This window comes from Apostichopus japonicus, chromosome 3 (assembly GCF_037975245.1).
Source record: "Apostichopus japonicus isolate 1M-3 chromosome 3, ASM3797524v1, whole genome shotgun sequence".
Classification (NCBI taxonomy): Eukaryota; Metazoa; Echinodermata; class Holothuroidea; order Aspidochirotida; family Stichopodidae; genus Apostichopus; species Apostichopus japonicus.
The window spans coordinates 13,711,014-13,736,405 of record NC_092563.1 but is presented as its reverse complement, the minus strand read 5'-3'; the positions used below and the strand labels follow the sequence as shown (position 1 = coordinate 13,736,405).

General features: G+C 37.7%; 1 protein-coding gene across 1 annotated transcript; it reads left to right on the top strand.

The window, feature by feature from the left end:
• Positions 1 to 590: 590 nt before the first annotated feature.
• LOC139963807 (uncharacterized) lies at positions 591 to 16,593 on the top strand. The gene is made up of 14 exons (XM_071964990.1): positions 591 to 803; positions 3,052 to 3,287; positions 3,652 to 3,830; positions 4,810 to 4,901; positions 7,199 to 7,473; positions 8,443 to 8,604; positions 10,409 to 10,449; positions 11,066 to 11,157; positions 12,058 to 12,322; positions 12,765 to 13,039; positions 13,663 to 14,051; positions 14,230 to 14,344; positions 15,139 to 15,313; positions 15,657 to 16,593. Exons 1-14 carry the CDS (start codon positions 663 to 665, stop codon positions 15,842 to 15,844), a joined length of 2,625 nt encoding a protein of 874 aa, XP_071821091.1. The 5' UTR covers positions 591 to 662; the 3' UTR covers positions 15,845 to 16,593.
• Positions 16,594 to 25,392: the final 8,799 nt, after the last annotated feature.

Sequence of the window (25,392 nt, the reverse complement as noted above, 5' to 3'; positions counted from 1 at the left end):
TCTTGCTCTGTGTTTGGTCATCACACCAAATCCAGAGTTCTCTGATCAAGAACAATCTTTATTTTCAGTGGCTAACACCCTTACATATAAACCACAAAAAAAAGAACACGTCGATTATCAGTGCATGACTAAACACTAAAAAACTAATAATAATATATCGCAGATCCCAATCAACTGATTGCAAAATTGGGAGCAAAGTTCATGAAGTATGCCGAATGCGGAGGGTGGAAATACCCAAATTTTATTGACCTAAAAGCCTATAATTACATTTGATAACCTGGGATATTTACCTCGAAAAAAAGGAGCCTCCAGCTTGAAGTGGCGTCTGATAAAAAACGATATGAAACATCGTCAAGGTTTGACGAGGTCCGGGATTGTTAGAATACTGGAAAGAGCAAACGCTCTTATCATTTCTGTGCAGTTAAAAAGTAAACGATATAATAGATTTAAAAAAAAATCCTTTAGCAATGCAGCCATCTGTTTGTGTAAATAAAGCAGAGTCGCCATCAGTTAGCCCTTAATCCTTAGGTCGGAAGTTTTACTATAAATATGGGGAAAGCTTCCGATTAACCTTCAAACTTCAACTCGATGTTCATATCATCAACGTCAAATTATTTTCATCATTCTAAGAAAGGAGCCAAAATTAACGTCAGAGAAACAAGATGTCTGCTCCTTGGGTCATCCTGTTACTTGCGCTTTCAGTTTCGATCGGTGAGACAGAGGCATCTCATTTCAGAGGAGGTCTCATTACCTGGCGACCTGTCGACCCTATACCAAATAGTCATCAAAGCAACATTCCACAGGTAAATGAATTTGTTAATTTGTTTTAATTACGTCGTTTGCTCTTTATGTTTTTTAGTTTTTCTTCTATACGTTATGTTGTAAGCGTTATTATTTGCTGGTTGGATAAATACCTAACCATCGTTTTGCTTTAAATATTTCCACTTTTCTTTGCACGGGCCCATGCACTAGAATAAGTATATTCATGGTGGTAGTAGCGACGGAGGGATTCGCTTGGGGTAGTAGAGAGAGAGAGGGGGGGGGGGGAGGGGTAACGTTCCAGTAACTGTTTGTACTTTTCTAGTGCATAGAGATAAATAGTTGGCATGTGCCCGTACTTTTGATAAGAACTAACAGCGGGAACGACTGACTTAAAATGAGCAAAGTGATTCGATTACCATTTTTATTTTGCTTCAGTGTAAATAAGTTTTGTTAGCAAGTTAGAAAGTAATGTAGTCTATGTTATGTTTTTCAAAGCAGAATGTATATGCTCGGTCAATACCTGTTGTGATATACCGTATAAAGGGGGAAAAGGTTACTTAGTCCAGTGGCGGCAAAAAAAAAGGGAATGGTGGTCGCCCCTACCAACATAATGCTTGTCTCCCCCGGTTTCTGTCCAGTCGGCTGCGATAAAACAAAACTGACCCTCCCTTACTTCCAAAGTTCCATTATTTAAGTTATATATTATGCTTGTCAGTTAGCCTCTGAGGCAGATCCTGCTAGGATCGAAACGTCAGGGAAACTTACTTGTACACATTCTCTTACATAGGCTCATTAATGGATAAACAGTTTAATAACAGTAATGTTTTATTTTAGTATATTATGCTAACAAAATGCTAAACTTCGGAAAGGTTTGCCCCCTAATCCCACACAGGGGCTTTGAATACATTCCAATGAAATTTAATTACACATTGCTACAAATGAACCGTCTGCACTGCACCGGGATTGGACTACCTTCCACATAACTTATTAAATTCATCTTTCTGACATGTTCTTTTGCGCTTTAAAGTTGCTCCGAAAAAAAACCCGCAAAACACAATCAATTCCATACATATTGAATTTTATATCTCTCGCACATACTACTTGCTACGAGAGAACAACGAAGATCTGAACACTTGAGCTTCCTGGGACTCGCCTTCTGTACCCTCACTAGCCTCATTCCAGAGAACTGTAGGTGTAATTCATCTCTCTGAAATGTTCTGTTGCGCTCAAAAATCGCGGCAAAACGAGCAAGATTTAAGTACAGTGCTGCAACTTCTGACTGGGCTCTCATTCAATAACTGTGTACAGATGCTATTATAAAGCAAGTTGCCGCTTTTGGTTGGTTTACTTTTAGAAACCATTTATCAGCTTGTCACTACAGTCGGTCGCAAAAAGCGGAGTCGATCTTGAAATCGATCAGTATCCCTCTCGACAAATGATGAATGTAAGACCCTGGTTATATGACGTTTATATTTTGCAACAATTTTGAATGTAATGTCGATATGAAAATTTTCATAAAATAAAATTTGATTAACCGATGATGCGTGGGTTGGAAATAGAACATGTTCACTAGCCCACTAACCTCCTCGTGATGTGCACTCTATACAGGTGCGTTTTTTCACTACCAGCCCCCCCCCCCCTTCCCCAACTGTCGAAACGGCTCTCTTAATGTTGATTGCATTATAGGTATCGTTCATTTAAAAAAATCTTGCTCTTCGGGTGGGCAAAGGAGCCGGGTTTATATATGGCTTTGAGACTATTGCTCCGTTTACGTTAGACCATGATCGTGACAATGAACCCTACGCTCTGGATCCGATTGTTTTGTCGTGTAAACGTGGATCAGGCCCCAAGGTTGTTACCCCGCGATAGGCTAGGATCGAGAAAGGATCAAATCCCTCCGTCGGTGTTCGATTTGTTATGTAGACGTAGCTCGGTGTTGACCCGAGATCAGCGGTGACTTTTAATTTCCGTTGATGTTTGTTATGCGTTTTATTTGACACAATTTACAGTACATGCACGTGACACGACTTACAGTTTTGCGTCTTTCTTTCTATAAAGCAATGCTCAATTTCCAGTTCGGTGATCACAATCGAGAGGTGAGATACCAAGCACGTGGTCCAATGTAAACGCGTTGAAAAGGTTCAACATCTATTTACCTTGTTCTGATGCTGAACACAAAGCGAGGGGAATCCATACTGTACACGCGGCATCTTTGCTAGAACTAAAGAAACAGGGACCTTTCAAACATGCCTTGAAACATTCCTTTGAACATTTTCAATTTCCCAATAGATTGAAATATCCTACCGAATGTCATGGCGACGTAGTTGGGGAAGTCAACATAATTGTACGGATGAACACATTGCTGGAGGCAATCTGCTTGATGGAGAAGGATCCTTGCAATGCAATTGCTATGGACTGAATCAACAGCTCTCCCATGTTTGCACGGATTTTAGTGAGACGGAAGACTGGACCAGTGGCGTTAGCTCTGGCTTTTATCAACCAAATATTCCCAATTTCCAAGTTTGGTAAGTTCTCCGACCTCTTGTTCTCTCTCACCAACTCAAGGTGAATGTCATACAAAAAATTGCGAACTAATTAACACTTTCACTTCTGTATCGAGGGTATAATGTCTACAAACAGTAGCAGAGGCGTTGATATAAGATGAGGTAAGACGGAATTTAAGTTAGTCTCGAGGATGTAGGCTGAAGCCAATCCACCTTCACCCTCATCCTTCCCAACCTCGCATCCCTTCCCGACCAACCTCATCACCATTTCATCACCACAACAACAGTGCTTCCGTCTCAAAGGCCATTAATACATTGATATATACAACACACAACAAAAACATCCGTCAAAGCAGGACTGTCGTCTCATGTTGTTCTTTCTCAGGTTTTCTGGATGCTGTTGGATAAATTTAATGAACTACGCAGGTGGGGATTGGTTTTTAATGGCGGCGATTGACTTGAGTGTTCGTAATGACACCGGTCGTATCAACTCATCACCGACAACTACAACACTGCCTATTATACGGTATCACCAAGAATGTCACAACACCATTACTATACCTGGTAAGACCTTAAAGGACTCGTCTCTCTCTCATATTTTCAAAATTATTTTAAAGGAATATTCCTGAGACAGAAAATGTGATGCTGACAAGGAAGACAAAAGTATTCCTCGTTGCTATTGGGCAACCTCATTTTAATGAGTAACTTGCTCTCGGCACTAGATGTTCTGTTTCTGAAGATGTTTCTCCCTTTTTTTCCCATCATTTGATTTCATTATTACACATGTTCTTCAAAATCTTCACTTTCTATATAAATCTACTTTTGGAATGTTCTCATAGCTGTCTCCAGCAATTTATTTTAACAAAGTGCACATGTTGGTACATCTGTCTATTAGCTGACAAGCGCAGCTTTACATATCACAAACTTTTTCTATAGGATATAGACACTAGACGTATCTGCTTACACTGGTTCTATGATTTAAACGCCACAAATATTCCGGCGACATTTAATGTGACCCATGATTAATATTCTACAATTTTAGTTGAAATCCCATCTTAATATAGTGTTCCTATATCTCAGCTCCATAGAATGTGGTTAGTTGAATGTTATCAACTCATACCAGATGAACCCCTAATGTTTCCATCATGAAGCAAGTGGAACATTGCAGGTGATATGTAATGTCATCATTGCAGATGTTCTTTGAATTGCCTATATTACCTTTTATAACATTTTCGTTAATATTATACTTGAAATGTGATACAATTTTTTTTTTGGGGGGGGGGGAGGGGGCGGGGGGAGACTTTTGTTAGCTATCGATGTTCTTTGCATTTTCTTAATTTTAAAAATATGATTCCAATAATTCGCACATAAAGACGAAAAGCAAAGACAATACAGCTCCATTGCCATGGTGACATCACTAAATCGAATGTTTCCATATATACAGTCATGAAATTTGAAAAGAAAGTCTCAAAGACTCAAAATGCTACGACGATTTGGGTTTGACCTAAACATGCAGACAATCTTCTCTTTCTACTTATTCCAGTGGCTGATCCGGATGGTGACGACGTCAGGTGTTTCTGGGCAACTAATTGTGGTACTGGTTGCTTTAACCTACCTGGAGCTGTGCTTGATAATGTAAGGCCTTATCCAAAGAGTATAGAAATATGTATATGTTATGAAGCGCCAAAACAAACTCAAATGATATCAATAAATATCAAAGATCGCCATGTTAAAATGTACGTCTGCGTATGGGTGTGTGTATTATGTATGGGTGGGCGTATCTGTGTGTATGTTTGTAAACATTTGAAATTGTAATGAGTTGGAAAATCCAGAACAGCGCAAAGACCTCCGGCCTCCACCGGGAATCGAACCCGGGCTTCCCGCATGTGGACACCCTAATCAACTAGGCTATGGACGCTGATATACGTACATATATAAATATATATACATATATATGTTATTATTATTATCAGTATTTTTATATTTATATTAGTTGAAACGTATCAAATATATGAAATATCAAACATTGCAGTCATCGGAAAAGTTACAAACCAACATTAAGTATACTTGTAGTGTGATGGCTTTCAATTATTGTTAATGTTATTACTAAATACCGTTACTATGTTTGATAAAGTGAAACATTGTGTTGTACAAGTTATTGGAAAATTTCATCCAAGCATACTTTAATTTTGATGGTGTGTTAAATTTAAAAGGATTGTCTGGTGGCCCAAAGAAGTTACCTTAAAAAATAGTAAATAATTTTCCAAACATGTTGTCAAAGTATGAGAACGCTAATGTTGCGTTTGACAGAGAAACGATTTTTTAATCGTTATCGATAGACATTTCAAATATGATTTGAACAATACAATACGTGACGTCAGCTCTGCCATAGCAGATTGCGTCATAACCCACCCTCCGCACAGTACCTATACGGTAATCACAACAAAAACAGCGTTTGTATACAGATAAATTTCTTCCTTAATTTCCGGTGAAATTTCTTAAAAATTAGATATGTTTTCAAAAACTCCTTAAGCCGCAATGTACTTGAGCGGTGGTTCCGTGGTCTTTGAGTAACAGAAGGTAAATTTTAACAGCAGACTCTGAGTTGTTCAGGCTATACATCGCGCTATCCAGCTCTAACGCGAAAAATGTTCGCATGTAGGCTGTACTCAAACGTTGACAATCGGACAGTTCTGCGAAGCCTAAGCTTCTCAGTGCTATATTCTGCTCTGACAACGATTCGATCAATTTCTTCAATAATTTCCGGTGAAATTTCTTATAAATTAGATATGATTTAAAAAACTCCTTAAGCCGCGATATATGTAGTAGATCGGTGGTTTCGTGGTCTTTGTGTAACACAAGATAAGTTTTAACAGCAGGCTCTTCGTTGTTTATACATCGCGGTATCCAGCTCCAGCGCGAAGAATGTTCGCGTGTATAGGGTACTATAACGTTTACAATCGGACAGTTCTGCGATGACATCGATCCCGCCAAGTTTCATCTTTCGGTTTAACGAATACTTTACAAGTTTCCTTTTACTGTTAATTTGATCCGTGAATTTTATTTCAGCGATTTCGAAGAACAGTTTATGAACTGTGGTTTGAGTGTGAGTGTACTATGTGTAAGGCTATACAAGTACACCAACTGAGCATCGTAGTATATACGTTCGCGAGTATGTACGTTATATATATATGAGGCAATCCAATGTGCTTACACGTGAGTTAATTTGCTGCGGAATTGGGAGTGCTAACTTCAAGTCGCCTGTTTTGCCTATCTGCAAGCACTACGTCAATCACCATATTGAAGCGTTCGAACAAACGGTACTTTTGGTGAGAAACTGGTGAATTTGAAAACCAGATTTCTACAAGAAGAAAACGTCGAATGGGGACAATTTTTACATGGTTAGAAAGAGAAAAATAATAACTACAAGGACAATGTATCAAAATCTTCCACCAGACAATTCCTTTAAGGAACAGAACGACCGTAGTCTTTCAAAAGCTTTTATCATATTTGTATAAGTATCATTATGTTTAGAACCATTTTTGGCATGTTTTTGTTTTTAGTGTGAAGGGAACCATCATAATAAGAATCATAATAGTATGACCAGAAATTCTACAAGTCTTGTTTATCAAAGGACAAGCTGCATCGACAGAGATGGAAGTCCTTCACTCTGTTGTACTATTCTTGAAATTCTTCAAGATTCTGTCAACTCACAACACATTATCTGTTATATCCTTCTGGTCGTCTTGAAAGCTCTAAATGATTTACATATTTAGCATACTTATGATGTAAGTCGTATACTGACAGAAGTCCTAAGGTACGGTTCCTCGTGTAGTGCTCTGATCGGGAAAAGAAATGCATTTGGTTGTGGACGCATGCCAAATAGAATTTTTGTGACACTCATTTTCTTTCCTGTAACTTTCGTTTAATAGGGAACATGTGTTATCACATGGGATACGACTGGGCTTTCAGTTGGGCTTTACGGTGTTTCTATAGAAATCATGGATTTTGCGACACCAACTTCAACACAACCTCTCAGTTTTATACCTCTGCATTTCCTTGTGGATGTAATTAGCAGTTCAGTCTCTTGCTTGGATCAACCAGTCTTTATTCCTCCAACACGGGTCCCGGCTTCTTGTGTAGGTATTCCAGAGAACGGTACCTACCATGAACCGATCATCGCTAGGACCAGTTCCGCGAATGTCAGGTAAACAAATAAAGACATTAGTAGATAATGAAAGATACTTCCTTCATATCAGTCTGTCCGATCAAAATTAATTCCACTAAACTGAAGTCAGTCGACTTCATTTATTTGCGATAATGCATGCTACTGGAAGGCAAAAGGGAACAAGGGGATAGAAGTTGCAACTTTTGACAAAATATTTAAAAATAAAACTTATACCACAACCGAAAAAGTTGTTTTCCCCCCTAAAAGTAGAACAATACTTCTTATCATCAAGTTTCATGCATGACAAACAGAAAAAAAACACAGTTTTGATAAGTACTTGATTGATAGAGGTACGTACTCTCTAAATTATTCCGAGATGTTGAGAAGCTTTTCCCTAGATAGTTGAATTATGTCTCAGTGAGATGTTCTCCCTTGAAATTATTATTGCATTGTATTGTATTGTAGAAGTTTCTAAATTATGACTGGTTTACATGATTATAGTTTGTCTGTGTTGTACTTGTCGATTCCAATAATTTCAGACAAAGTTTTTGCTAGAGACATTCATTCTCATTCGTGGTCAGAGATAAAAGTGTTCTCGGTCAGTCGGTCGTGGATGCATGTCCTGTTGATTTGTAAGAAACCAATATTTTAAGTTCTTAATATCCCTTATTTACTGTCGGTCACTGTTTCTGGACTTGTCATAAAAGTAATAATATATTAGTATAATATGTAACGCATACACACTTTATCTGGTATTACATATGCTAAAGGTTTATACCAAAATAATGGTAATGCAAAGACATGTCTATAATGTTGCTGATTATTATTGCGGGGGGGGGGGGGGTGTTTATGTTTTTGTTTTGTATTTGAATCTATCCTCGTTCCAACCAACTTTCCACGCCGTTTATGTTCACTTTCATCAGTAAAACTCATGGAGAGAACATTATTTGGTAAGTACTTGTAGTGTTGATTTCATGTGTCCCTAATGTCTTCCTACTTTTCAATCAGCATTACTGAAATAACAACAATATCACCGCCTGGAATGATCAAATCTGAACTCCTACCTTACCCTGACGGCCTGCCTACGGATTACTATATAAATACTACTTGGAACCCAATCACAGTTGGAGAAGAAGAAATCATGTGCTTTAATGCGGAGACAAACCTTGGGTGGGTATATAACTTAAATGTTATCAATTAAAAACAAATTCTTAGATTTTATTTTAGCTCACCAAAATTTCTCTCGGTAGACAAATATGTTCAGGAAGAATCCCCGAACAATTCTGGCTTACAAGTTTTAAAAGAATTGTCTGGTAGGCCTTAGGCGTTACCTTCAAAACGATAAATAATTTTCCAAACATGTTTTTCAAAATATGAGAACGCTAATGTTGCGTTTGACAGAAACACGATTTTTTAATCGTTTAGGATGGAAATTTCAAATATAGGCTACTTTGAACAGTAACGAATCTTTGCAAATGTAGATTGCGACATAACCCACGCTCTATACAGTTCCTACAGTAATCACAACAAACACCGCATTTACACACAGACAAACACCACAGATTAATTTCTTCCTTACTTTTCGGTGACTTTTTTATAAATAATATATGTATTAAACAAATCGTTAAGCCGTCATATACGCAGAGCATCGGTAATTTCATGATTTTGTGTAACAGAAGATAACTTTGAGAAGCAGACTCCTCGTTGTTTATACATTGCGCTGTCCATCTCCTATGGAAATGATGTTGGCATGTAGGCTACTCTAACGTTTACAATCGGCCAGTTCTGCGAAGCCTAAGCGTCTCGGTACTAAATTCTACTCTGACATCGATTCCGCCAAGTGTCAGCTTTTGATGTTCCAAATACATTTCAAGCTTCCTTTTACTGTAAAGTTGAATCGTGAAGTTTATTTCAGCGATTTCAAAGAACGATTTAAGAACTGTGGTTTGAGTGTGAGAGTGTATTATATGCAACGCTATGTACGTGACGAAGTGGACATGGTAGGCTGTATACGTACGTTCGCGATGTGTACGTAATATATAGTAAGCAATCACCTGTGCATATACGTACACGCGAGAGAGTATGTGCTGCGGAAATGGGAGTGCTCACTTCGAGTCGCTCGTTTTGCCTTTTTGCCTGCACCGTCATTCAACAATGCGCTCGAACAAACAGTGCTGTAGGTGAGAAACTGGTGAATTTAAAACCAGATTTCTACAAGAAGAAAATGTCATATGAGGACAATTTTCACATAGTTAGAAAGAGCAAAACTAGAACTATGAGGACAATGTATCAAAATCTTCACCAGACAATTCCTTTAATTAGTAACAAATAACAAAAACTTGTGAAATGGTCACGTGTGATGAAGGAAAATTTAATGTAAGTTTTCATTATTTCGGTACAAACATAGGTTACATTGACACAGTTAGCAGTGCATATATTGCCTACACTATGCTTTGCCATCTACAATATGGAAAGTATTGATCTGAGTTGTTGGGTAATTTTAAACGATAATACAGCAGTCTGACTTTTCTGTCTACCAGCTGGAGTCATGTTAAATTAATAAAACACAAAACAACAACAAAACAATACAGACGTAATTGCAAAAACAGCGGCCTAAATTGTATCTATTGTTAGAGCCATTTTCATGGGATAGTATCCTTTTGGAATACTTTAAAAAACATTCATCATGTAAAGCATTTGTCATGTAAAGCACTTTAGTCTGAACCAACAAGAGGTCGTATTAAATTTCCTTATAAATCACACAGTAGGGTTTTTTTCTGTATGGTTAAGAAAATATCTTCACTGATAGTTGTTTGGATGGACGTAGTTTAATTTATTGTGTGGGTTTAGGAAAAGGTTAGTTCAGCATTAGAAATGCTTGGTGAGATTAAGTATATCTAATATCTGATCTGATCTTGCTGCTGTATACCAGATTGGGCTTTCACGTCTTTACTTTACGTCATTTTGCTCTCAGATCCTTCGGTGCACAGACATGTATAACTCTCATTACTGGTAGTAAGTATCTCAAACATTTTTTGGGGAATAAACTGATTCGTAATTAAAACTTTATGGTACCCGTAAATATGTAAAGCCTTACATATCCATTTTTGTTGTTGTAGAAAGTCTTTGGTGTTCATTAATTCTCGTATTTTTATTGCAGTCTAATTTACCCCTTAAATATGTTTGTGTTCGAAAAGTTGATCATAGGTAGTCATCAGTGTCGGTACAAGTTATCGTGGAAATGACTGCATAGTTGTAAGGAAACATAGTGGCGTAGCTAGGATTTCAATGGAACCGGGTCACGACCGAATTTATTTTGAAGTACCTTTAGCCTTGCCTTGTGGACACTGGGGACCCCTGCAGTTCAATGGACCACCTATTGCTACGCCTCTGAAGAAGCATATTTTTCTTTTTGTGATCGCAAAAAAGGGATTGAGGTAATTGAGAGTTAACTTCAGATCATTATTTGGATGTGCGTAGGTTTTTTGAGCAAGGACAGGGAATCCTAATCACTGTACGGTAAGTAGAGGGCGTGGTTGCAAGCAGGTTGAAGGATAAGTGAAAGCATACGGTATATCCCGAATTTCTGAAGTTTAACTATGTTTCTGTTTGCTTTCTCCATTCCCTGCAGACCCCCCTCCAGAGATAATTACTATTCGACCAGGCAACGGGGAGCATACGCCACTAGAAGACTTACAAGTGCTCGTACGCTATGACCAGGCGGTAAGCTGTCATTTATTTTTTAGATCCTCCTGCAAGCAGGAACTCGCGAAGAAGCCTCATTAGCTTATCAAAGCCGCAAGCTGACCGACGTCAGTCCCTTAGATTCATATTTAACGTCCATGATTATGAGTTTTCAATTGTCAACAACTCTGTAACTAGAAGACATACATTCATCTTGGAGTGACTCGAACTGGGGCCTTTTGATTGGAAGGCACCGGCGTTAACCAATGAGCTAACACTTTTTAAACGTCGTCATGGAACGACGTCATTAAACGACGTCGTCATGGAATTCCTATAATCCTTGTTTTTCTCAGTCAGAAAGTTAGGAACATGGAAACAAGGACTTTCCCACACTTCCTCCACGTTTTCATACACAAATAGCAATGCTATTGGCCTTGCTATATGGCCTGCTATATGGCCTTGCTATATGGCCTGCCATATGGCCTGCTATATGGCCTTGCCGGTCGTGTGGATCAGTAACAAACAATTCCAAACAGTGAAATGATCAATTTTCACTTTTAGATACCTACCTCATAATCCTTAATAGATTTACAACGCCTATAATGACTGGAACAAATACGGCACGAAATAACCTGCAAACAGTAGCCTACAAAGTGTTTACTAAATTCCCTACTTTAATTGCCTATTAGATACATCGATAACGTACAAACCTTTATCTCAGAACATCTAGATAATAAATATGATATGCGAATTGATAAACAAGGAATAACGTTGTCTGTGCTAATTTGAGTCGGAATGTCCCATCATTAACATGATCATGACCATGAACTGAATATTAAACCATTGACTGAGTGATATTTAATATATTCATAGTAACATAATTATTAAAATAAATGTACAAAATGATTAACTTTCCCCCTCTATTTCTTTCAACATCAGGTTGCTCGACCATCCAGATCTACTATGATATCTCTTCACACCCAAACAGGAAGTAACGTCTATCAGGTTGATTCTCAAAATTATCAACAAGTCTCTTTTCCTGGTGACAACACCCTTCAGTTTGTCGTTCCTGCTCAGTATCTGAGTGAGATGACGTCATACTACATCTTAATGGAGTCGGGAGCTGCTAGAACCACGACTTACTGCGGAATAGAGTCTGCAGCCATCGATGATCCAAATCAATTGACGTTTTTCGTCACTCAGGGTAATTTAAAACTTTTCTCTGTTGTTTTATACTATTGAACAAATGCTAAATACCTCGATACTCTAAATTCTTCAAACGTCAACCAACAAAGAGTTTGTCATTTTTATGTAAAGCTACTTTCACATCGATCTTAATGGCAATATACATAAAGGAGCGGTTTGATGATACAAAATGGCCACTTGATATAAGCAAGCAGAGTGATTGTAAAAATATCAAAATTTACATAAAATAACGTACGCGTAGTGTTATTCGTTCTTCATGGACATGTGAATTATACAAAACTATAGTTTTCCCTTAGATGCATTCAGCGCATTGAGAACCTGCATATTGGCAAAATTAATTTTCCATGATCTATACAAACAGATTTAAGATGTCGGATATCAATTGTTATCTATCGATCGGATATTTATTCAATACCGTGCTCTGTCATGTCATTTTACAGTTCCAACTACAACTGCCAGTCCAAACGTCACTAATAAAACTGCTACCGTGACACCTACGCCGAATGACGATGATGAGTTTGGTGACGAAATTGTCCTCCGCTGTGGCCCAACATCTTTTCAGATCGACATCCCACGAAAGCTGGTTGAAGATTCATTTGAGACTACCGGGCTTTATCTCCTGGGAGGTGCTGGGAATCCAGGCTGCATGAGCTTTGACAATCATCAGTACATCAGTCTTAACAGCTCACTAACCGGCTGTGGTAACCAATACACGGTATGAAATAACATCTATCTTTTAGAATATTGTCGATTGAGGTGGCTCATGTATTCCTGCATATTTGCATTAAAAAGTACCGGTAAGGATGAAAGAGTAATTATCAACACAAACATTGTCAGTTATCTCCGGTACACTGAAAATTTCATTCACTATCACCCCTACCTCACCCCCTCCCCTTTACACAAACTCACACTCCCTTCAATTCACGCGAGAATACATAGGCTACACACATTCTAACGTTTACAGGTACAGACATTGTATATTAAATTACACACTTCAAGTCGGAATTAATCAATACATTTCAAATTTTAAGTTAATTGCTTTTTACCTGTCTGCCTGATTTGCATATACTTTACTGCTCATCACAATTTGATTGAAAGAATGAAAGAAAATACGAAACGACGACAGAAGAGATAATGTCATAAAGTAGAGAACGTTCGAGGAGATACATTTGACTTGTGCTCATGTTTGTCTTTGTAATGTCACGTTTAATTAATTAACAACATCATCGGCACTGACGTGATTAGCATTTTCCAAAATTAAATGTCATGCTGTCTTTTGTTTATTTCTTTCTCTTTTCTTTCTTTTAATTTTTCTTCTTCGTTTCTTTTGCTTAAAAGGACAACTCAACACACAGTTTTTACTCTAATACTGTCGTAAATCATGACAACAATACAAACATGATCGTGGAGTACCTAAGCTTGCAGATTCCGTTTACCTGTGAGTACGACCGATCCAAGAAACTCCTTTCACACTTTGTGACTATCAGCGAGTACATCGTGAAACGTGAGAAAGGAAGCTTTGTCTACGACTTCGCTATGTATACGGATATCTCGTACACGGTTAGATACAACACGTATCCCGTAGAGGCACATCTTGGTACAAACTTATTCTTTCGATCGGAGCTACTTCGAGCCGCTGATAATTTAGAAATCCACCTGCGTAGCTGTCGTGCGACGCCCTCTCCTAACTACGAAGATTATCTCGTTTACGAATTTATTAGAGACGGGTAAGTAAGCTCATAGTTAGTCATATCAGAAGCTACACTTGAAACTGAGGAATTAAAATGTTTGTGAATACCAATAAGACAGATGAAAGCTGAACAAGTAGAAAATACCAATTTATCATGAAAGTTATCGTTTAGTTGCCAAAGCGTCAATAATTTGATTTTAATTCTCTTTTCACAGATGCGGTGCTAATAACGCCGCGGTGAGAGTGCTAACACTACAAACTCCGAAACAGGCGGATTTTGAAATCTCAAGCTTTAGGTTTAGACGAGACATTGGAAATGAATATTCACAGGTAAGATTTGTTGCGCAAAGTAAACAAGAATTTATACGAAAACGTTATCGCTACGGTCGCCTCGTCGGGATTGGCATGCTTACCATAAGAAACTAGCCTGAAAGGGCATTAAAACTAGAACATTGTCTTGTGTTGATATTTTTGCCATTGTTTAATTCGGTAGTATAACATGCAGCATGAGCTAAAGTTGTGCATGCATCCTACCTTTGTTTCTCTTTTCAAAATTTCATTGTGCCAATAACCATTGTTACGTCACTGGATTTTAGTATCAGCTTTGGTAAGAATCTGCTGCCTTATCAACGACTTGGCAACACTAAATTCTATCCCAGAAGCTAATCAAATAAAGATCTGTCAGGCAGATTGAAATTTGGTCAGTAGTGTCCATATGTCATATTTTGAATAAAAGGCAATGTGAGAATTCAGAACTCTATCACATAAACTGATGTCTCCGTTACTTTCTTGTTTGACTTTCATGCGTACTATTTTATAGTTGAAAGCCTTAACATTCAGGCTAACTGAATAAGTTTTAAACTAAAGCGAGAATCATGACAAGTCTCTCCTGACGTAGAAAATCAGTTGATGGAAATATCACATCGTCATACAATCATTTTGCTGATATATTGATCACTCCTTGTACTGCATTATACATGCCAATGTTATGACGTTTTAGACGGAGAGTATAGCGGATGGGGAGAGACGTCGTGGTTTATTACTATTAGGAAAATACTACTTTCCATCAAACACTATATTGCTTGTGTAATTGTACTTTGGAAATACATATTTTTTGCCATAAGGTTTGGGTTCACTGCGAGGTCATTGTCTGTGACGTAAATGATACATATTCAGAGTGCCGTCGAGGCTGCGAAGAGAGCCGTTATCGTCGATCCATTCATCAATATGATCAGAAAGTAGAACGACTTGTAAGAGGGCCTATTTTACTCGAAGGAATTGACGACAGATCCGAGACTCGTAAGTTATTATCAAATTTAAGTATGCTAATTGAGCAATGTGAACGTAAATAAGAAATCAATGTGTAGCAATGTGAACGACTTCGCTAGCCTATAAAATGTGGTAATTCTGTGTAAAATTTCAGATTCATAAGCAACAGGGGTGTACTCTGCACAATCATAACACTTTGGTAATACGCCCTGATTGACAGTTATACAAAAGCCAGTTTATAAGCATTCACACTCCAGAAGAATCACTATTTTTTAGACCGCTCTACTTGCTTGCGTACACACATAACTTTTCCGTTTTGGCTTGATGATGCATTTCAGTTTCAAGATTTTTTTTTTTCGTTTCTGTATTACAGTGAAGGCGGGCGAAGCTAATGGAACACCTCACAACTTTTCATCGGTTTTCACTACTTCCCTCTCCATCGTGGTCGTTGCAATGGTTATCAGTTTGATGATGATTAGCGTGGCATACTATCGTGTCATGCGCAGATTAAATCAACATAGCTACGAGGCGCTGCCAAACTATGCAGGCGTAAACCACTAATGAAAACACTAACGGCTCGGTAGTTTAGTATACGTAAAGCTTTTACGAACGTATGAACAACTCAGTTATACAATAGCCTATTGCTGTCAACAATGTCAAAACATTTGAATTTCTGGTTGTGTGGGTGTACACAGAGATGTCATCGCCTTACATTTCCAAGACACATTTTCGTCTCTGGAATTAGTGGAACCAGCATAATAGCGCATTCTTACACAACGGCTGCAGTAGTTTATTTAGTTTTGCCTTGGTCTGTAACGTCGGCATCATGCTGCATTAGTATCATGTTTGTTCACTGACAGGAAATATTTCCAGTCCCACTTTTAAGTGACATAAAGTAAGAAACAAATGAAGTATAAACTCTCTCAGGCTTAATTAAATATCAATATCCTCTTCCGTCAAAGTATCCATATTGTGTTTAGTTTATTTTAGTTTTGGTTTGGTCTGTAACACTTAAATCGTCGGCATCATGCTTTATTTGTATCCTGTTTGTTAACTGACAGGTGATATTTTCAGACTCATTTTATATGTATATAAAGCAAGAAACGTATGAAACTTGAACTCTTCATAAGGTAATTGTCTAATATGCGCTTTGCCCTCAATCTATCCATACTGTACAATTTCGATAGGGTACTAAACACCAATAAATCTTAAAGCAGAGGCCTTTTGAATATAACAACAGACTTTTTGTTCTTTCTTTGCCCCCTCTTCAAATCGCTTATTTACTTTACGTATTCTACATCATGTGGAATTTATCAATATTGCTCCCATTTCCCAACCCTCTTCCATATGTAAGACAATATAGCCCCATTGCAACATTTAAAGCGTGTTAAGCTTTATAGTATTCAGATAATAGAACAGACATTTGAGAACTGTCTTATTATTAAAAGAAGATTATTAAAAGAAATAACTAGCTGGTCCTTCATCTCTCGGCCCATTCACGTGGCTTTTTTAGATGCTACTAACATATTATTTAACACTTTGTCATTTCGAAGAGATAAGCGTTCTGCAGAAAAAGAACGCCACTATGACAGACATTTACGGAAAATTTGAGAACAACTACTTATAGGTTTGGATGATAATGTTGTTTCGATTTACCTTCCGCCTCATACAAAGCTTAATCTGCATGGACCCTGGCTACTATTCGAACATCTACTACCATGGTATCATATTGCAAACGGTGGTCACTCCTATCATATCATACGCGCTTGTTTACGTGCAAAATCGGCAAGGAGCCCTGTGTAGCTAAGGAACAACGAATCCTGTCGTCTCTTTGTCGTCTTTATGTACATGTGTACTTTATGTACATGCAGTTCGAATGTTTGAAAAATACTCAAAATCGCAATTTTGGAATTGATAATTACAGTTAACATTGGAAAACTTTTACCACTTAGCTAGCAGTAGCACAGCTCGCGTAACTTCACAAGGAATTTGACACCTATGACATTCAAGGAGTACTATAAGAGTTGGGTGCTACAAGGGAGCAAATAACATGACCCTCCGTGGTTGGTAGGTTTCTTTCCATGCGCGTCTCTCCCATTGACGTAGGCGGTCCAGGTTAATGTATACGTCGATGCCGTGAAATAACATTTGCCTCGTCTACAATGAGCCAGACTATGAATAAAAATTGCCAATATTAACGTTCTTAACAAAATGTGTTCTTGAGATCTTCAGATGTCAAACGCTGTCAACCTTACATAAGCTTTGACCTCCAAAAATATACATTACATCACATCACACCACTAATCTATGATGTCATATAGGTCTGAAAAGTTTGTCCATGTTAACAATCTTTAGTTACAGGATTTAAAGTTCGACTGTCGTCATTTGTGACCTCTGTCCTAATTGACCTGTAAAGTCCACCAAAACAAGGAGGAACGTATGCTAATTATAAGCATGTCTTTGGCGAGGTATGATATTTGCCAATACTCCACTTGTAATACTGTGTTTAAAAAGTAGCTGATGACCTCAAGTGGCATTTAGCCTCCACACAAAAAGATGTCGCACGTCGCAAGACAAATATTTATAGATCACAATTTGACCGTTGGCTCCCACCAAACGCAAAGGAAAGGACACTAGCCACCTTTGACGCGACATTTGTGAATATTCATTTTCCTGTGATACTGTGTTTGTCCGCTACATGGCGTACACTTCTACATAACTGCATATAGTGTTCAAATTTCAAGTATTACTGGCTCGAAACAACAGGAACGTAAAATCTTGCGAATGGTAATAGCTCTATTTCAGGCATCAATCTCCCATATAATTTTACTCTAATGGTTCACATTGTGTCTTCTCTCAATAAATCAAACGAAAAAATAAGTACCTTTCTCAAACGAACTGGTACCTTTTGACAGTCAATCTCTGCATATCTTTCAAAAACGGAATCTGTGAGATAAAATACACGTAAACAGATTTTGTTTCATTTAACACAAAATTCCGGAATTAACATGACACAAATGAAGCAGCAAATATAGAAATGAATTTTGCGTACTCTTGATGTCTCTCAGATGTCTCTAAGCGCAACCTAATCATGGTAATGAACTGCAGTGTATTAAGTATCAATATACAACATGAATTTAACAATACACGGAGCTATTAATAGGATCAACTACCACATGTTTATCAGGTACAGCAGTCGAAACAGACCATATACTTCACGGGGGAGTATAGAGTTATCCAATCTTTCCACTTTGCTTTCAGAGTTTAATCATCATTGTACACAGAAACAGGTATATCCTTGTAGCGAATAAATGGTCGCAATCTTTACGAAAAGCAACTCGCTTCTTCAATTTGGTCACGTTATGTAGTCACTGTGATGTAATGTCCATTTGCAGTGTATTTCCGTGATAGCTCAGTTGATTTCGTGTTTGTGTATGTGAAATACGTATGGCTAGCCATTAGGGTTTCTCTTCTTTTTTCCTGAATTCAGCATATACTGAAATATTCAAGAAATTAGTGAACTAATTAACGATAAGGTTAATCTAATATAAGATAATGATACCATATCAGATTGTTGTTGATTTATATACGTGAATGCTAATACATTCGGAATGTTTGTCAGCAGTCAAAATTGAAGATAGCAAAATTTCATGTTGAAAAACAAGATATTTTCAGCTGAAATGCCATGATGACAATATTCACTTTATTGTTGCCAGATGCAATCGCACGATATCACCAAATTAAGACAAAAATCTTCGCCATTCAAACTGTGGTTTTGACAAAAGGAAGTACCCGGAATATACCTTTAAAGGTATCTCAAGGTGTATCAAGCTGTCTCTTGTTCAAAACAATAATTTTCAATAGGGTCACTGGAAGAAGAAAGTGTATTGCTCGATGAACTGTACCGTTATGCTTAGCTAATTGCCTTTCACTATACAAAAAAAGTGTCGTATTAAAATCAGACAATATCGGTGAACACTTGTCTATAGGGACTAGGTTAGTTCGTAAACATGTTATTTCACATAAAGTTATACCTGTCAGAGATTGTCTATGTTATGGGAGTTACACAAACCGTATTAGGCATCGGCCCGACGTAGGAAAAATGATCTAAAAATGAACTTTTCGTTCCGCACGATTTGTGCGGCTTGAATTACCAAGCAAGGTAAAAAGTACCATATGCTGTTGTTATTGGAGGCACTCACATAAGACTGAAACAAAATGACCAAAGTAGGGTTTGCAACAATTGCTTGGGAGAGGGGATCATCTAATGAGAAACTGCCCAAACTATAGATGTAAACAATGTGATGAGCTGGGACACTCCGAATCAAGATGCCCAACAATAGAGTGCTTTAACTGTCATCGCTTTGGCCACAAAAGCTTCAACTGCACTGAATACGAAGAAGATTACGAGCAAGAGACGGAGACCATGCAGGATCAGCAAGACAATGAGACATAAAGAGAATCCGATCAAGGGAACAATAATGAAGTTCAAAACAACCTGACCTTAAAGGAGACACCAGAAAAGACAGTCAATTGACAGATCAGGCCACAAGATCGAACTTAGACACATTAGAAAGTGAAACTTCGATCGTCATGGATACAGAAAGCGAAGATTTACCAAAGCAAAGACATAGTGAAAATAGTAATAACAAACAGACCAAACCAGAAGATAAATAAGAAAAAACGCAGAAGGAAGACCTAACTTATAACATTAAATTCCCAACCTGCGAGAACTCAATCCTCGGCTACAGAAAACACAAGAATGAAGAGAGCAGCTTCAACCGAAGTTTACACTGTACCGAAGAAGTTAACCAGTCAACAAAAGAAAACCACACAACCAGCGATCGAGAAAACCTACATTTCCGCCGTAAGGAAAAAGGACAGACAGGAACTGCTAATAAAGGAGGCAAAATAACTAACTGAAATTACAATTGGACACAATTCATTACAGTGAAAATGGCAATCAAAATTTACTGTAGACTTGCCATTATGCTTTTTAACACTAAATCCACGGAAGGCATGAGCGAAAATGATGTATCTTGTAAGAACTATGACATCAATTAGCAATTAACTCACCATCACATACGTGCATATCACAGTCGTAGTATTAAGAAACATTTTACCGATATTGCTACTTTTTTCTCTTTGTTAAATCAAGAATTTTGCATAATTGGTATTACTGAAACCTGGTTTACGGATGATATATCTCCTCTTATTAATATTGACAAATGCACACTAATTGAACAACATCGTAATGAAAGAAGGGTTGGTGGTGTTTGCCTTTTTATAAATAATGACTTAAATTTTAAACATCGTAAAGAGTTTTCTATTTTAAACAATTCTATTGAAGCTATATTCATTGAAACGAGTACACCAAGTAACGACAAACTTATCGTTGGTTGTGTATACAGACCTCCAAACCGTTCGAATGATGATTTCAATTTAAATATGCAGCTAATCCGTAGCACCATCGCTAATGACCACTGCAGTACCTATATTATGGGAGATTTAATATTGATTTATCTAAAGCAAGCATATCTACTGACTTTATTTACCTTAATCATTCTAGCGGGTTTTATCCCACAATAACTAAACCTACTCGGGTTAGTCCATCTTCTGCCACCATAATTGACAACATCTTAACCAATGTTGATTCTCAAATGACATCTGGAATACTTATTACAGATATTAGTGACCATTTTCCTATTTTTCTTCATGCCCCTGTGAATCAGGGGACAGTCAGGTGTAACTCATTGCAAGTCCGTAACTATAGCAATAAGAACATTAATAAGTTTATTTCTGAAAGTAAAAGTAAAACATGGGATGAAGTGCTTACTAAGCCTGACGCTAACACTTCTTAAAATGCTTTCTTTGATTCATTTAATTCAACGTACAATACCTGTTTTCTATTGCATAACATCAGTAAAACAAAAGGGAGGAAAAATAAACACCCTTGGATAACAAATGGAATCTTACAATCCATTAGGAGGAAAAATCTGCTCTATAGACGCTACCTAAAGAACAATACTAATGACAGTAGGTCAACCAATACTATGTACCGGAAAAAACTTAACAAGATTATTATTTTGTCAAAGAAATTATACTATTGTAATAAGATTAACAATAGCAGAAACTCGCTCCCCCTGCTCCCCCTGGCTACGCCCCTGAGTAGTAGTAGTAGTAGCAGTAGCAGTAGTAGTAGTAGTAGTAGTAGTAGTAGTAGTAGTAGTAGTAGTAGTAGTAGTAGTAGTAGTAGTAGTAGTAGTAGTAGTAGTAGTAGTAGTAGTAGTAGTAGTATGGTTGGTTGCATACTGAAAGTTTGGCTCGGGGAGGTAAGCTGCATTATGCAGCCATGTTACGTAGGCATATGTGTCATTTTATACTCATTATTACTAGGCTAGTACTTAGGCCTGGAGTTTTGCAATCTATTGTCTGAAACAAGAGAATGTTTCATGAAACATGGAAGGTGTAAATTCACAACAAATGTAACCATAACTGAACATTGTATCCCTGCTTGTTATTGTGGACATCATTGGGCCAACATTAATACATTTTGAACTTTCATCATTTTTTTTCAGGCAGTACAGATACATAGCCTACGGTCAACAGGTTCAAATGTGCTCGGGGTTCCTAGCAAGACACGTCAGGGTTGTGCTACCATCATGTGTAGTCCAAAGGATCAGAAGTGGGTTTCCAGCCAATGGTCATTACACTGGATTCAAGTTGCTAGGAGAAAACTTAATTGTATAGGAAGCCTTGGTTGAGAAATCCCTCCAGAAACACCATTTCTATTCTACGATTGTGTTGGATTATCAATCCGTCAGGGTTCCCTCAGTGCTGATATATTGAAATTCAAGACTTTTAATTAAGGATGAAATAGTTATTTTCCAGACCCAACATCAACAATGAAAGAAAAGGCATATTTTGAAGCATTTTGAGACATGTATTGGCGTGACCTGATGTCATATAATATGTGCATAAGTGAACGGGCATTGACCTTTTTAGAAGCATTTACCTCCCAGACATGTTTGCTTTGTACCTTTAATCTGGAAGCCAAATATCCATATCACCAATGATATTTGACAGAAAGTCATTATAAAGACCAATAAAGGCAGCCGACTCTTGAAGTTTTAGACTTTGTTTCTTCAGCAGCAGATGGTTTGTTTTACAATCTTTCTTCAGAAACTCAACAGTAGGCCTACACCCTGTTAATGGTCTTTGGTTGTTTTAATGTTGTGTTTCACGTTGCGCGTCAGTGTTGTACGTGTCGTCGTGTGTGGGTAACATTGTTGCATGTGAGTGGCGTCGTGCAATGTTTCTTGGTTTAAATTACTCTTTATTCTATTTGCTTCTGGTTTATTCTAATTAATTTGTCACAACAACGACTGATAGCGATGGATATGCATCTGTTTTGTAGGCTTAAAGCCAACAATTTCTATGTAGGTTGTTTTTCTTTAAATCTGCTTTGATATCACAAATTACATTAGTGTAATTTAAGAATGATAATGTCTATGCAAAGAACAGTTTTACCTTTATGTAATATACTACAATGATTGTTGTTAATGTTGGTTTAGTCACAGACTTGTTCAGATTGTCCAGAATGACTGTCTAGAACTGATATTGAATAAACTTTGTTCAATAATGTAAGATTTTAACTACGTTGTGAGAATTTTTGGCTCTGTGACTGTTTAAAGTATATCGCTGTGAGATTTAAACAACCTTTGGAGTATAATCGTTTTAACTACCTATTTGACCCATCCCCATGACCCCACTCCCTCCCCAACACAAAAATTGTTTTACTGAATACGAATAAGAAATTATTGCCATAACTAACTTTTTTTTTTAATTAACTTTTAATTTTCCAGAAATAAATTGGGGCACTGCAGAAGAAGATTCAACCTATCCCTTCTGAAGCTATCCTCATAGCTTATTACTACACAATAGGGCAATAAAGGGGTGTTAATTTAGATGATAGAGCAAAATCTCTTAGTCTATTGAGACATTAGTAAAGCTAATACTAGTACTACTAGTACTAGTGCTCGGCCGCGCTCCCTCCAAAGGGTCGCCACTTGCCCTACTGGAGGTTTCCTGTTCCCCGATCTGGTCTTCGGATTTTTTAATGTGGATTACTTGACAGAAGAACGACTCGTTTATGTCGACCCGTTAAAGCCCATTTGTTTTATTTCATAAGAAAAGGAGGGATCGTAAAATGCTTCTGTGAAGTGTTCGCTACATACGGAGCTGAAAACTGACTAGGCCCAGTGAAATCGACGCTGGTGTTGTGCACTAACGTGGTCATAATCGCCGTGTTTTTGTCGTCCTTCGGCCATCGATGAAGGCTAATTGCATGGGTTATGACATTTCTGCAGCTTCCAACAACACAACAGACCGGCATTTCTCTCGGATATTTTACATTTTGTCAAACAAACTTGAAGTTTCTAACGATATAGCGTAATGCAGTGGTTTTTCTCTAAGTGTAAATGTGCGTGTATGTAGGACGGTATGATCGTCGCGGATCCGGTACATGCCTGGGCTTGGCATTTGTTTTCCTAACATGACGTCATCGTTGTCTTGTTTTGAAATTGCATTTTTCAGAGATGTGTTTTCAGATGCGATTAATATAATGTTAATATCTAATTAGTCCTTGATGTTATGAAGGTGATGAGGAAAGTTTTGAACAGAGATTTTTCATAGATTCAGAGGAAGTTACTCTCGATTAGTTGGATTTTTTTATGAAATGGCCTCTTTAAGAGACACCGAAAGAGACACGAACCCTGCCATCAGTTTTAGTCTGTGATAAAGGTAAAAATGGTCTTAAAACAGCTTCCACAAACAGCTAAGAATTTGTTTAACTCCATTTGGGCGATATCAAGTATTTTAATGTTTTCCCTAACACGAGGATGAAGACTTGATCAAGTCTATATACGACGTCATCCAGCCACTTGGATTCAATGTTTGTTTGTGTGCTTTTTTCAAAGTAATATTTTTGTTTCCAATGTTTATTTTCTCATTTTCTCTAATGGATGGAGTCGGCTTTGCGTATCTTAACTATTAAAGCTCTTAACATGACCTAATTAATTAATGATAGCAAGAGGAGTTTCAGTTTCAACCCTGTTAACATTTCAGCTTAAAAAACAGGGAATTAGAAAACAAAAAGAAACCGAAAGGTTGCAGATTCTAGCGGCACTATGACATCACATATTTAAAGGGAGTGAAGACTGGCGCACAAAGAAACGTCTCATGCGGTAATCTGACCTAGTTTCGAATGAGGTGTAACAAAAGTGTTGACATCACCATCGATCCCATAAAACACACACACAGCTTGCTACCGTCGGTAATTCGACACTAGTGTACAGTCAATACATACAGCTACGGTCAATACCCACAACACAGTGTATATAGCAGCGATGGACATCTCAGGTCTAGATAAAAAATAGCAAGGTGTAACGATTCATTACTGTCTGCATTTTGTAGCGACAAGAAGAAAATTTCACTTGCAAGCAACGGAAACTTAACTTTTTCAGAGCGCGGCACGCGGTTTGGAGCGAGTCTTCAATGCCTTTAAAAACTTACAGCAGCTCCCAGAGAGATCTTTTAAAGTAGGATTTCTCTCACACAGAACAAGATGTTTCTCAGCTGTCTCACGGAGTAGTTCTCCACAAAGATCTCTGTCGCATGGGCCTGAAGAAGATGGGTGGGTTGGTGTATCCCTGAAAAAAGGGATAATACAGAACTGACAATATTCAATGGTCTGGGACTGCCACTGATTTGTTGGGAGGCTAATTGAAAGGTAGCTTCATTTAATTTGAGAAGATAAGCAGCTTAACTTGGGTTTATCAAATTTTCTCTGAAGTCTTCGGAAATATTTGGTATATGCGTTATAATTACCAATATGAGATTATTGAAGGTAGTATATACCACTGAATTTGTCTGGGTTTCTTTGTGAATAAATTGAACTATTAAAGGGAAATGAAGAGACCAAAGCAAGAAGACGGAGAGGAAAAAACCAAAAGCACACACACAAACCCACGCAGACACACACAGAGACAAATATTACCTCCTTTCTGTGTACGTACCCCAAGCTTACCATATTGAATTTTATATTAGGA

Excerpts from the sequence above, each read along its gene's own strand:
- LOC139963807 (XM_071964990.1), top strand. The coding sequence starts at position 663 with ATGTCTGCTCCTTGGGTCATCCTGTTACTTGCGCTTTCAGTTTCGATC. Across the intron at positions 3,831-4,809 it reads CAACACCATTACTATACCTG|TGGCTGATCCGGATGGTGAC; the intron begins GTAAGACCTTAA and ends TACTTATTCCAG. Across the intron at positions 10,450-11,065 it reads TATAACTCTCATTACTGGTA|ACCCCCCTCCAGAGATAATT; the intron begins GTAAGTATCTCA and ends CATTCCCTGCAG.